At 53.5% G+C, this 12056-nt stretch overlaps 1 protein-coding gene across 1 annotated transcript in view; it reads left to right on the forward strand.

Annotated features, from left to right (window-relative positions):
• The window catches only part of Jph2 (junctophilin 2), a 61432-nt gene extending 49748 nt beyond the window's left edge, over positions 1-11684 (forward strand). The window contains exons 3-6 of the mRNA XM_006971034.4: positions 5619-5737; positions 7776-8491; positions 9140-9234; positions 9991-11684. Of these exons, the coding sequence (XP_006971096.3) occupies positions 5619-5737; positions 7776-8491; positions 9140-9220 (916 nt within the window). The 3' untranslated portion in view covers positions 9221-9234; positions 9991-11684. The remainder of the gene's footprint in view (positions 1-5618; positions 5738-7775; positions 8492-9139; positions 9235-9990) is intronic.
• The last annotated feature ends 372 nt before the right edge of the window (positions 11685-12056 follow it).

Genomic DNA, 12056 nt, shown 5'->3' on the forward strand with positions numbered 1-12056 from the left:
TGATGGCCCTGTACCGTTCCAGAACTACCAACCTTATTTTTAACCCAGCTGCTGAAAGATAATCCAAAAGCCACCCAGAAGAGCCCGTCTGCCTGCCCCTCCCCTTGCCCCAGTTACTGCTCCCCTCCCTTCCCCCAGCAGGTACAGCACCACCCTAGGAGACCCTCACCCAGAGGCCACGTCCAGATGTACGGGGTGGTCGGAGGGAAGTGCCCCCGTGTCTCCTACTACAGCCTGGGCTGGGGAGGGCCACAGGTGCTTAAAGACAGCCATCCGAGGACCCTAGCCCGCACCCCCACCAGCAGGCGAGGGACAGCCGGGGATGGAGCTGGCCTCAGCACTGTGGATACTTGCTTTTCAAACTGGAGTCGGCCGCAGAGGGGCTGGACAGCTTGCGGGGCATAGGTCACTCTCATTCTGAATCAGTAGGTTTCTGGTGTCGCTTGAGAATTTGCATTTCTGATGAGCCCCAGGTGGTGATGGTGCTGGGGCCTGCCTGTGCAGTGGCCACACACTGAGTGGCACCTGACTGAAAGCTGTGGCCTCTGGGTGACAGCAGTGCCACACCAGTCCTTCACTCCAGGGTTGCCTGAAGCACCCAATGAAGGCTACCTTGAGCTGGGTGTGGTAATTCCCACCCCAAAAGATCACCTCTAGTGGAAGGGCCTGCAAGCATGCTATGTAGCAGAGCCGGGCTACAGTGAGAGCATGTTGGAAGCTCCTGCAAGGTGAGCCCCTTAGGTATAGGGATGAACAAATTCTCTGGACACACATGCAGGGCACGTATGGAGAAGGATGATGCAGAGAGTGTGGAGACATACGGACAGGGTGGAGACATACGGACAGGGGGCGGGGGTGTGGCTGGCTTGGGGAGCCAGAGAGTCCAGACCAGTGGGTGAAAGGGGAAAGGCTGATAAGGGGTCAGCCAGCCAGTCTGCGGGGTGGACAGAGGCACGTGCTTCCTGCCATCCCCGAAGCCCTCATGCCTGGGACAGGGTGGCCACCTCCATCTCCATCTCCGTGCCTGTGCTGGCTGCCAGCTTCCCAAGAAAAGAGGAGTCCTTCAGCTCACATGACCAAAAAAGGGCATCTTCTCAGCAGGAAGATTGGCCTAGTTTCTCTTTTCTCTACCTGAGGTTTCAGGTTCCCAGGGAAGTGGCTCCCCAAACACAGGGCCTTTTCTCACACAAACCCACACACAGGTCGATTGAGCAGGGGGACACTCTGTTCCGATGTCAAAAATGTCTTCTGGCCCTAACCACCGCCGTCATCACCTGTCTAAATTGTCATCGCGATGTGGGGAACATTTCATTTCTCAGAACTCTCCAAGGGGAGGATTATCGTCTCCACCCTATAGACGGGGAAACTGAGGCACTAGGAGAAAGCCACAGGCGAGGTTCTGGAGTCCCAGTGGGGTTGAACAGGGGTAAGGTGAGGTGCAGACACCAAGTTAGTCTTTATTTCAAATATTCTTCCTAGTTTGTTCATCTGGCTTTTTATTTTTGCACTAATTTTACTGTAAAATATTGTACTAAAGTATGATTTAGGGCGGCTGGGTGTCTCAGTGGTTAAAACGCTGCAAAATTATGCGGGCTGGAGGCTCAGTCCTCAGAATCCACATAAATGCCAAGTGGGCACGGCAGCACTCCTGTAATCCGATCATTAGAATGTGGAGGCAGGACCCCGGAACAAACTGGCTAGCAAGACTCTGGGCTTGCTTGAGAGACCCTGTCTCAATGAGTAAGATGGAAGAGCTATTGAGAACGATCCCCAACGTCGACCTCAGGATTCCACATGCGTGAGCACACGTATGTACTCACACACATGTGCCTACACACATGCAGAACATATATATACACGTGCACATGGCACACATGCAAATGGAAAAAAGTGAAAAATAAAATAAAATATGATTTGTCTTGTTTACTGAGCTCTTTCGGCATCTGAGTGTCTCACCTCACCTGAACCCACAGAGCCAAAGCTGAGGGGGGCAAAGCTTCTGATTCCCCAAAGCCTTGCCCTTCACCATGAAGCTCTTGGATTGTGTGTGCACACGGGTGCCTGTGTGTATACACCATGACCTGGGAAGCTCCTGGATTGTGTGTGCACATGGGTGCCTGTGTGTATACACCACGACCTGGGAAGCTCCTGGACTGTGTGTGCACACGGGTGCCTGTGTGTATGTTCATGGACTGATTCCTTCCTCTGAAGCAAACAGCAGTATGACAGTATGGCCTGGTGGAGAAGGCGGGGCCTGGGAATCTGACCCGCGAGACTTGGAGATCAGACTTCACTATTCCTGATTGGAAGGCAAGCCTATGCGCAGAGCATGGACTCTAGTTCCACAATACCATCACTTCTTCACTGCGTTCCTCAGGTGGTTTCTTCAAGTCTCCGGCCCTATGCCTGACTGGACCCCTCTCTGCCCAGCAGCCAACCTCCGCTGACACTCTATCAGAAGTCTTCTTGCATGGTTTCCTGCCCCTTCTGGGCACACCTCACAGCTATGACCAGAATTCTGCTGTCAGGTGGCGGGGCTGAGCTGCCTTACCCAGTCAGGGTGTCAGCTCTGGCCACATCTGACACTCCAAAGCAGGCATTAAGTGCACAGAATTTGGGGTTAAGGTCAAAAGTGCCAACTTCCACATTCCTTGACTGCCCTTCAGCAGGCTAATTAACCTATCTGTGCCTCAGTTTCCTCCTATGTGAAATGGGGAGAGTGGGAACACTAGCTTCCTAAGGCATTCTGATGACTAATGAGTTATCCTTTGAAACTCCTTCAGACTGGCCTGTTTGCAAACAGGGCTTTACTGAGGTAAGCATTGTTCTCCAGTTAGTCATGTTAGAGTATGCCAACAGCTGATACAAATATCTCTTCAATGTCAAGCATGTGACATGACAGATGTTTAAAGTTTGTTCCTGTAGCATTCCAGTGTGGGACTGCAGGGGAGTCTTCCTTCTACACACTGACTGACAGGTTCAGGTCCTCCACTCTTTAATAAAATATATATATATATTTTAGTTAAAAAATTATTTTTATGTGTATGGGTGTTTTGCCTGAATGTATGTGCACCACATGCATGCATTGCCCACAGAGGCCAGAAGAGGGCATCGGATCCCCTAGGACTGAAGTTATAGATGGTTGTGAGCTGCCATGAGGGTGTGGGATTGAACCTGGATCAATTCCCAGCACCAGTGCTTGTAACCGCTGAGCTATCTCTCCAGCTCCTCTACTGCATTTCTTGCAGGTCACCAGGGATTCTGTGGACAGAATTTAGGGGGTCCATTGTGGGAGCCTGTTTTCCGGTTCCTCCTGGCTTTACCCAACATGTCTGCATAGAGGATGATTAAGACCATGGGCCTGGGGCTGGAGAGATGCCTCGGAGGTTAAGAGCACTAGCTGCTCTTCCAGAGGTCCTGAGTTCAATTCCCAGCAACCACATGGTGGCTCACAACTATCTAGAATGAGATCTGGTGCCCTTTTCTGGCATGCAGACACACATACAGGCAGAACATTGCATACATAACAAATAATAAATCTTTAAAAAAAAAAAAAAAAAAGACCACGGGCCTGAGTGCAGGTGTCTGAGATGGTCTGCACTTGGCTGTGTTGGGGGAGGAGGTCTTTTGCTCTACCCCTTGGCGTCTCTATAATTACCCTGGGGCAGAGACAGTCGAGGCCCGTTGGAAAAGGTTCCAGGTCCTCTCGAGGTTATCCTTTATTTTCTATCTGTTTATCTCCGCAATATTCTCCGTAATAAATCCTTCTATCTAATATTTCCTGCTGCTCACACTCAAGAAAACTCTGGGGAACTGTGGGGTTGGTGGGTAAACACCCCACCATCCATATCCCCAGAAACATGGCCTGAGGTGGTGATTCCCAAGCTAGTGATGCTGAGAGAATGCTTTCAGGATAGGGGGCAGTGAAAAGCAGATAGATCAGAAAGGAAGGGGCTGAGCAAGGACTGATCTCAGCTTCAGCTGTGTTTGGTCTGAGCACAGGGGACTGTGGGGTGGGAACTGTACCTTGTGGGTGTGATGGTCACAGAGGGAGTGGGCTGGTGTCATCCAGTCTGTCGGAAGCTCTCTGGGGTTGGGGAAGTGGCACTTTTACTTTGAACACGGTAGCTTTGCTGGTTGCAGTTCTCTGGGGTGGCATGGAGTCGTGGTCAGCTGGCATTCACAGCAGCTAGGGCAGGCACATGCAGGTGCATTTGTTCCCTGAAGGGGCTTGGCCAGGTATCCAAAGTGTCCGTGCACATGTGAACTGAAGTTTGGCATTTTCTTCAGTTCTGGGAATAGGCAATAAACCATAGGAATATTAGCTGTACCTGTGACTTTGTGTCTAGCAGAAATCACAAGTGCTAGGATTATAGATGTGAGCCACCACATCTAGATATGCTCATTTATACTTTCAAATCGTGGTGGTTAGGAGATCTGGTAGACATTTTTAGTGTTGGTGAAAAAGGATATGCGTTATCACATTATGAATTTGTTCTTTTATTTATTATTTATTGTGCATCTGGATATGGGTATATGCATGTGAATGCAGGTGCTCAATAATTCAAAAAAGGTGTTGGATCCCTGGAGCCAGAGTTACAAGCAGTTGTGAACCACCTGATGTAGGTACTAGGAACCGTGCTTGGGTCATCTGGAAGAGTTATACGTGCTTCTAGCCACTGAGCCATCACTCCAGCCCCACAGAGCTGTTCTTAAATATTTTATTAAGTGTGCCAATTCAGCTTCAGCTCTTCACAGCTCCAAACACTGCGTATTTTAAAACCTTGTTGATATTATTATCATTGTGTGTTTCTGGGGTGTGTATGTTTGCATGGAGGTCACGGGACAACTCTGTGGAGTTGGTTTTCTCCTACCTTTACTTGGGTTCACAAGACTGAACTCCAGTCTTCAGACTAGCTTGGCAAGCACCTTCACCTGCCGAGGCTTGCCTGTCTCTCGTGTAACTACAAACACTGTTCTGCCAGATGTCATGGTGCATGGTTTTAATTCCAGTACTTGAGAGGCAGAGGCAGGCAGATCTCTGGGAGTTCAAGGCCAGCCTGATTTACACAGCGAGCTCCAGGCCTCCCAGGGTTACCTGGTGAGACCCTGTCTTGATAATATTGTCAGGAGAAGGAATCCACAGCCTTCATCAGTTGGCCAAAGGAGGGAGAGAGAGTCTGTGACATGAAAGGGGCGAAACACCCTGTTCTAGGGTGATAGCCTCTTCTGTATTCAACCAGCCACAGGGAAAAGGGCTTTATTGATCAGACCTGGAAGTTAACATACATTATTGTCTTGAGATATATATATATATATATATATATATATATATATATATATATATATATATATATATATCGTCTTCCCAGAATGCACTGGGAAGAATGCAGTCATCTGACCATACCTAACTATAGGGGAGGCTGGGGGAATACAGTCTATGCATACCCAGAAACTGGAGGACTGGGCTAGGGAATTTTGCCCAGTAGTCTGGGCTAGGGGGCTGTGATACTCACTGACATCCCAAGTGAGAACCTCCGTCCAGGATGACTCGCTCTGTCTTGGAGAGGATGTGCAGAGGGCTAGATTCTAAATCTCCCATCATATTGTCTCCTTAGGACAAGCCACGCCAAAGCCAAGGCTGAGGCGTCAGAGCAGGCTGCTCTGGCTGCCAACCAGGAATCCAACATTGCCCGCACACTGGCCAAGGAGCTGGCCCCAGACTTCTACCAGCCAGGTAGGGCCAGCCATGGGTGGAGTGGTCAGGGGAGTGCCACGGTGGTCGCTTTTTCTCACTTGCTACCTTAATGCCTAAGTGGATCTCTGAATGCCTATGAGTTTTGGAACCGGTGGGTGTGGTACTAATGGGAGATGAGGTGACACAGGGGTGCATGGGGGGGGCACACATCTCTGCCTCTATGCAAGACTGGGGTGGGACAGCTGAGACCCACCCCAGCTTGTCTCTTGTCCCCCATCTTGGCAAGACAGTCGAGGGGAGCTGATGATGCTGATGTGAACAGGTCTCTGGTGCATGGTGGTGTGTGTATGTCAAATGGCTCTCTGTTCCTTTCAAAAGTTTGTGGGGTGCGGTTGGAATTTTCTGTGGGCCACCAACCAGCTTCCAAGTAGAGACACAGAGGCTTATTATTAATTATGAATGCTCGGCCTTAGCTTAGGCTTGTCTTACTAGCTCTTTTAACTTAATTTAACCTGTTTCTATTCATCTATGTTTTGCCTTGTGGCTTTTTAACCTTTCTTTCATTCTGTATGTCCTAATTTCCTGCTTTCTCCATGTCTGGCTGGCCCCTGGCATCTCCCTGTCATCTTTCTTTCTTCTTTTTTTGAGCCTAAATTCCTCCTCCTACTTACTCTCCTTTCCTGGAAGTTCCACCTATACCTCCTCCATTGCTACCGGCAGTTCGGATTTTTATTAGACCAATCAGGTGCCTTAGGCAGGCGAGGTAAAACAGCAACACATTTTTACATAATTAACAAATACAACACATCTTTACATAGTTAAACATTCCGCAACAGTGGGGCATTGATCAGGCACTGCCTGTGTGTCAGGCAACATGCTGGGCTCTGAGGATGTGCAGCTAGGACCCAGAATCAGAAAGAGTCACGCAGGCGGCTTTGCATTGGTTAACACAGGCTCGTGTGTTTAAGGCCTTGCCCGCTACTCACCAGCTTTGGGATGTTGTGCAAGGTGAATGGTTACACTCAGCTCCTGAGCTGTGACTTAGGTACAAGAATGGTGCCTACTTTCTGGGCGTGAACTAAGTGCATGTAAAGGCTGCAGTGAGCTTGCGGTGGCCACGGCTCCTGTCTACTGCATCGCACATAGAGATCAAGGGCTGATTGAGTGCTCAGACCAGGACCTCGGGGCCTGGCCAGGTCTGTGGGGTCTGACTTGACACTGACTGGGCTCTTTGAGTTCCTGATTCAGTGGGTCTGGGTGGAGATAGTGAGTGACACACTTAATGAGATCCAGAGCAGGTGATGGAGCATCTAGAACCATCCTTTGAAAAACACTGCACAGGTAGGCCTACTAGGTGCTCCGGCAGATGGAGCAAGAACAGGGGGCTGCAGGTTCAGAGGCACAGGAATGGAATAGAGTGGCACCCAGGAAGCTAGGTGGTACAGGAGGCAGCGGGGGTAAGGCTGAGGGAAGAGAGTCGGGGAGGGGCACAGACTGCGCTTGGCAGAGCTGCGCCCGCTGCTGAGCGCGGAGACTGGGGTCCTCTGCATCGGAGGGGGTGTACGTGAGCAACATGCTTAGTGCACTGGAAACATTCTGGCTGCAGCTCGCTATCCAAAGGGACACTAGGTCTGTCTGTGATGCAGAGGGCGCGACTTCTTTCTGGTCACAGTGTTCCCCCTGCTGGTCACAGGAAGCACAGCACTAGCCTGCGTTGGGCGACCATTGCCTCAGTGGCTTTAGCAAGTAAACTTTCCAATAGAATAGGGGTGATTAGGCCCATTTTTCAGACAAATGGATGGAAAGAGACCAGTTAGGCGCATCATCTCGGCCCTTTGCTGTGTGATGCTGGACAAAGGACTTAACGCCTCTGGGTCTCCTTTTCGTCTGTGCGACAGAATTCACAATCTCATCTATCTCAGTTATTACAACTGACTGCTTCCACCACAGCCTGATCCTCGGTGCAGTGAGTGGCGGCCTAGTAAATGAACGCGGCTCACAGAGGTTGCCCGCCTGGCCCAGGACGGCCCAGCAGGCCTTGGGTTCGAAGCCTACCTCTTTCTGTTGTCCCTGGCAGGTCCGGAGTATCAGAAGCGTCGGTTGCTCCAGGAGATCCTGGAGAACTCGGAGAGCCTGCTGGAGCCCCCGGAGCGGGGCGCGGGCGCAGGCCTCCCGGAGCGGCCCCGGGAGAGCCCGCAGCTGCACGAGCGCGAGACCCCGCAGCCTGAGGTCGGACCCCCATCTCCGGCCGGGACGCCCCCACAACCCAAGAGGCCCCGACCCGGGTCGTCCAAGGACGGCCTGCTGAGTCCGGGCTCCTGGAACGGGGAGCCCGGCGGGGAGGGCAGCAGGCCCGCCACGCCGTCCGATGGCGTCGGCCGTCGCAGTCCGGCGCGTCCACCCTCGGAGCACATGGCCATCGAGGCGCTGCAGCCGCCGCCCGCGCCCTCGAGGGAGCCGGAGGTGGCGATGTACCGCGGCTACCACAGCTATGCCGTGCGCACCGGGCCTCCCGAGCCCCCGCCCTTGGAGGACGAGCCCGAGCCCGAGGTCTCTGGATCCAACTCGGCGCCCCCGTCCCCCGCCTCCGCCACCGCCCCGGAGGAGCAGCCCCCTGCGCGGCGAAGTCCGGTGCCCGCCACGCCGGCAACTCTGGAGCCCAAGCCCATCGTCCCTAAAGCCGAGCCCAAGGCCAAGGCGCGCAAGACGGAGGCCCGGGGGCTGAGCAAGGCCAAGAAGAAAGGTCGTAAGGAGGTGGCGCTGGCAGCAGAGGCGGAGGTGGAGGTGGAGGAGGTGAGGATGCGGACAGAGGGGCTCCAGGCGGGATGTGTGTGTGTGTGTGTGTGTGTGTGTGTGTGTGTGTGTGTGTGTGTGTGTGTGTCGCACACGCAGAGTGAGGGGTGACTTGGGGGGAATGGAGGCCAACTCCAGCACTCCAGCGGCAGTGGGACACTAGGCAGAGGAGCAGCTGCAGGTGGGAGCCTGAGCAATAGAGTCTGTGGCATTCAGCCAGGGCCACGGTGCCAGCCACCTCTCTGTTCAGGGCGCAGCAGGGAGGGCTTCCTGGGGGTGGAGGAAGATCCCTACAGGGCTTGAATTATGGGCCTCTTTTGGAGTCCAGGAAGCAAACACAGCAGCAGAGCGCAAAGCTAATAGTTGGGAAGGCGAGTGGTGGGAGTCCCAGACCGCCCTCCATGTGGCTTGCCACATGTCCTTTCAAGGCCCCGGAGGACTGGGTTGATCAGTTCCAAGAATTCTCCCAGCCCTCATGGTCTGGTGCAGACGTGCAGGGTGCAGGGTCCAATTGTGAACAAACAAGGATGCTTTTAGGCAGATCCTTCCAGAAGCCCCGGCTCCTCTGGCCAGCCTTGTGACCTGGTTGGGGATGTGGGGGTGTCTAGAGGTCCTGAGGACTAAGGCGGCCTTTCTTCATGCCTTCAGGTACCCAACACTGTCCTCATCTGTATGGTGATCCTGCTGAACATTGGTCTGGCTATCCTATTCGTTCACCTCCTGACTTGACCCTCATCTACCAGGTATGGCCAGAGACTGAAGCCTGGAAGCCAGGGTGGCGGGCCTTGGTACTCGGTACCGGGCATGATCTTGTGGCTAGGTAAAGCCTATCCCTCAGTGTCACAGGTGTGATATGCCTTGCACTCCCCACATTCGTGTGCTCACACACACTCAACCGGACTGCCCCCTCTCTCCACTTTGCCCCTCCAGCTTCAGGTTTCTGCCCCTCGACATGCCCTTAGTTGGTTCTGTCTCCCCTAGGGTGGAACTTAGGCCTAGGCTAAAGGACAGAGGCCCTCACTGGTGTGAGAACCGGCCTCCTGCTGGGACAAACCTTACAGCCCGAGTCTGGAGCTTGGCCGTACTACATCTTGCCCTGCTCCCCCAAAAGACCCCCTGCTTCGATCCTGGCTTAGTGTGGACTGGAGCTTTCTAGACAGCCCAGGAGAGAGGAAGTCCTTGCTCCGTCACTGGGTAGTCACCAGTGGCAGTGTTAGCCTTGCGGCTTCAGCTCTGGGGTCTAATGCTGAGCTCGGGAGGTTCTCTGTGTCACTGGACACCTGGGAGCCCTTTCTTCAGGCACTGATGGCTTTGGGGTTCAAAGAACAGGAGAAGTGACCCTGGAGGGAGCAGGGAAGGGATTTCATCAGTGAGCCAGCGGGGAGCAGGAGGGAGGCATAAGGGCCTGACTCTGATTCCCTTGCAAAGCAGCCCTGCCCAGTGTGTGGCTCAGCCTTGGGTGCCATCTCCCTCTGCTGACTGGTGTTGTCTCCCTGCAGAGCCAGGAGTTGCACTGAGGATGCCAGGACCTGTCTTTCTGCAATGCCAAGCAGGTGTCCCAGGAGGACTGGACTGTGGACTGAAGCCTTGCTCCACCCACTCCATGGATGTTTAAGGAGGCCTCCCGTGAGCCCATTTGGGATGAGCCCGTTGGGTGCCGGGATGCCCGAGGAAGAGCATGTCTAGGTACCCTGCAGGGCAAAGGATGCCCTGAGGGAAGAGCCCCGGAAGCCCCGAGCCCCTTGACCAGCTCCCGCATCTATCCTCAGCCCTACCTCACCTTGCCCTGTCACCCTTCCCTGGGCTTTTGTGTGTTTTGAGAGACATCACCAAAGCAAGATATTAATACAAGTCTCTTCCTCCTACGCAACCACCAATCTAGTACTCTGGTTGATGGCTTGAGGCCACCCAGGAAGATGAGGGGTGCAGAAGTCCCTTGGGTAGTGAAGGTGTGAAGACCCTGGAGAAGCACAGTCCTGCCTAGTCCATGCTGCTCCAGAGTGTTTACAGAGTTCTGGAGGGCAGTGTAGGAAATGGAGAAGCCCAGTTCAATATGCAGCATGTAATGGCCTGCATCCTCCCATTGGTCCAGTTGGCATCCCCTAGGACCAGTCTCAGGGGAAACCTGAGCATCTGAGCCTTTGGCTGGGAAGTCACCTATAGGGGTCTGGGAAAGGGTGGGAAGAAGGCAAGGTATGTTGTTAATGGCTCCTGATTTTGAGTGTGTCTGAGCTGGAGGCTGGAGTTTATTTAGGGTCACTGATGTGCCCTGGGTCGTCATGTAGGAACCCTAGGCCTGAGAGCTGCAGCTACTGTGATGTCCTATGAATTGGCTTATCTGCTATGGGATCAGGGGAGCATGGCGTGGAAGCCCGTGGAAGGCAAGGGCTATATCCCTGGTGCATAGTCTCTGGCAGAGAGAGCTGGAGACAAGCATTATCGAGGAAGACGGGAGTCAGTCCGGACTCCAGCCGGGGGCAGCTCGTGCAATAGCGAATTGTGCTTGGCAGAAGGTTTACTTGCATGCACCTCACTTAAAGACGTTTGCACCACACTGCGTGTTTGGGCCCTTGGGCTTGCTGGGTGCGGCATGGCAGCCCAGGACCTGTGGTTCCCTATTTCCAGGAGCTTGGAAGGAAATAGTTTCCAGGCCCCTCGAGCTTAGGGAAGAGGAGGCAGCGGCATCCAAGCTGAGTTGGAGGAAGCTGCTGATACTCTCTGGCTTCATTTCTTTGGACCTCTTGGAGTTGGGCATGGAAGCCAGACCTCCCCCTAGAGCAGCCCTGAACATGGATATTGGAGGTCAGCTTCCTTTTCTTCTCAGTCCACGGGCATCTTCTCCTTGAGCGTCACGCTGGCTGTTCCCAGCACAGCTGGGCCTTGGTGACTTGATTGGAATCGCTTTTCTACAAAGAGGAGCCTGCAGATGTTGCTGTTCCAGCCAGTGTGGGCAGGACTTTGCCCCTGGTTGGGTTTTCCTGGACTTTAGGGAATGGGGTGGGTGGAGGTTACTTAGGGGTGACAGGCTCCAGGCCTTGGCTCTGAGGTCATTGCTCCACTCTGGGTCCGGTCCAGCCCGGGGGACATGCTTGTGACTGTCAGAGCGATCAGGGTTGTTTTAGGAGGTCTGGAATGAGGGGTGAGGGTTCAGGATGCCAAGTCTGTGCCAAAAATAAATCTGCATCTTCTCACAGCTCCAGCTGTGCTGTGGTGTCTGCTTGTGGGTCCAGGATGAGGGGTGGGGGCTGCTGGGTGAAGGACAGAGGGAGAGGCTGGGAGATGGCAGGACCTACTACATCACATCCTCTTTCTGAAGATGCTCCTACAAAGCTTTGAAGGGCAGCCCAGGGGCCTCCAGTCTGGAGAAGAGGCCCAGGACCATGCATCTCTTGTAATCTTTTCCCAAAAGCTGCTCTGGCTAGCCTACGGCAGCAGCAAGAGTCTGCCCCTTTGAGACGGAGGCTCTCTGGACTCCAGGCCTGGCTTAGACACGTTATGTCAGGAGCCTCCATTTGTATTGCCCCATCTGTAAAGTGGGGGTAACCCTGCCCGCCTCCTGGGGTTA

Source organism: Peromyscus maniculatus, chromosome 4 (genome assembly GCF_049852395.1).
Source record: "Peromyscus maniculatus bairdii isolate BWxNUB_F1_BW_parent chromosome 4, HU_Pman_BW_mat_3.1, whole genome shotgun sequence".
In the NCBI taxonomy this organism is placed as follows: domain Eukaryota; kingdom Metazoa; phylum Chordata; class Mammalia; order Rodentia; family Cricetidae; genus Peromyscus; species Peromyscus maniculatus.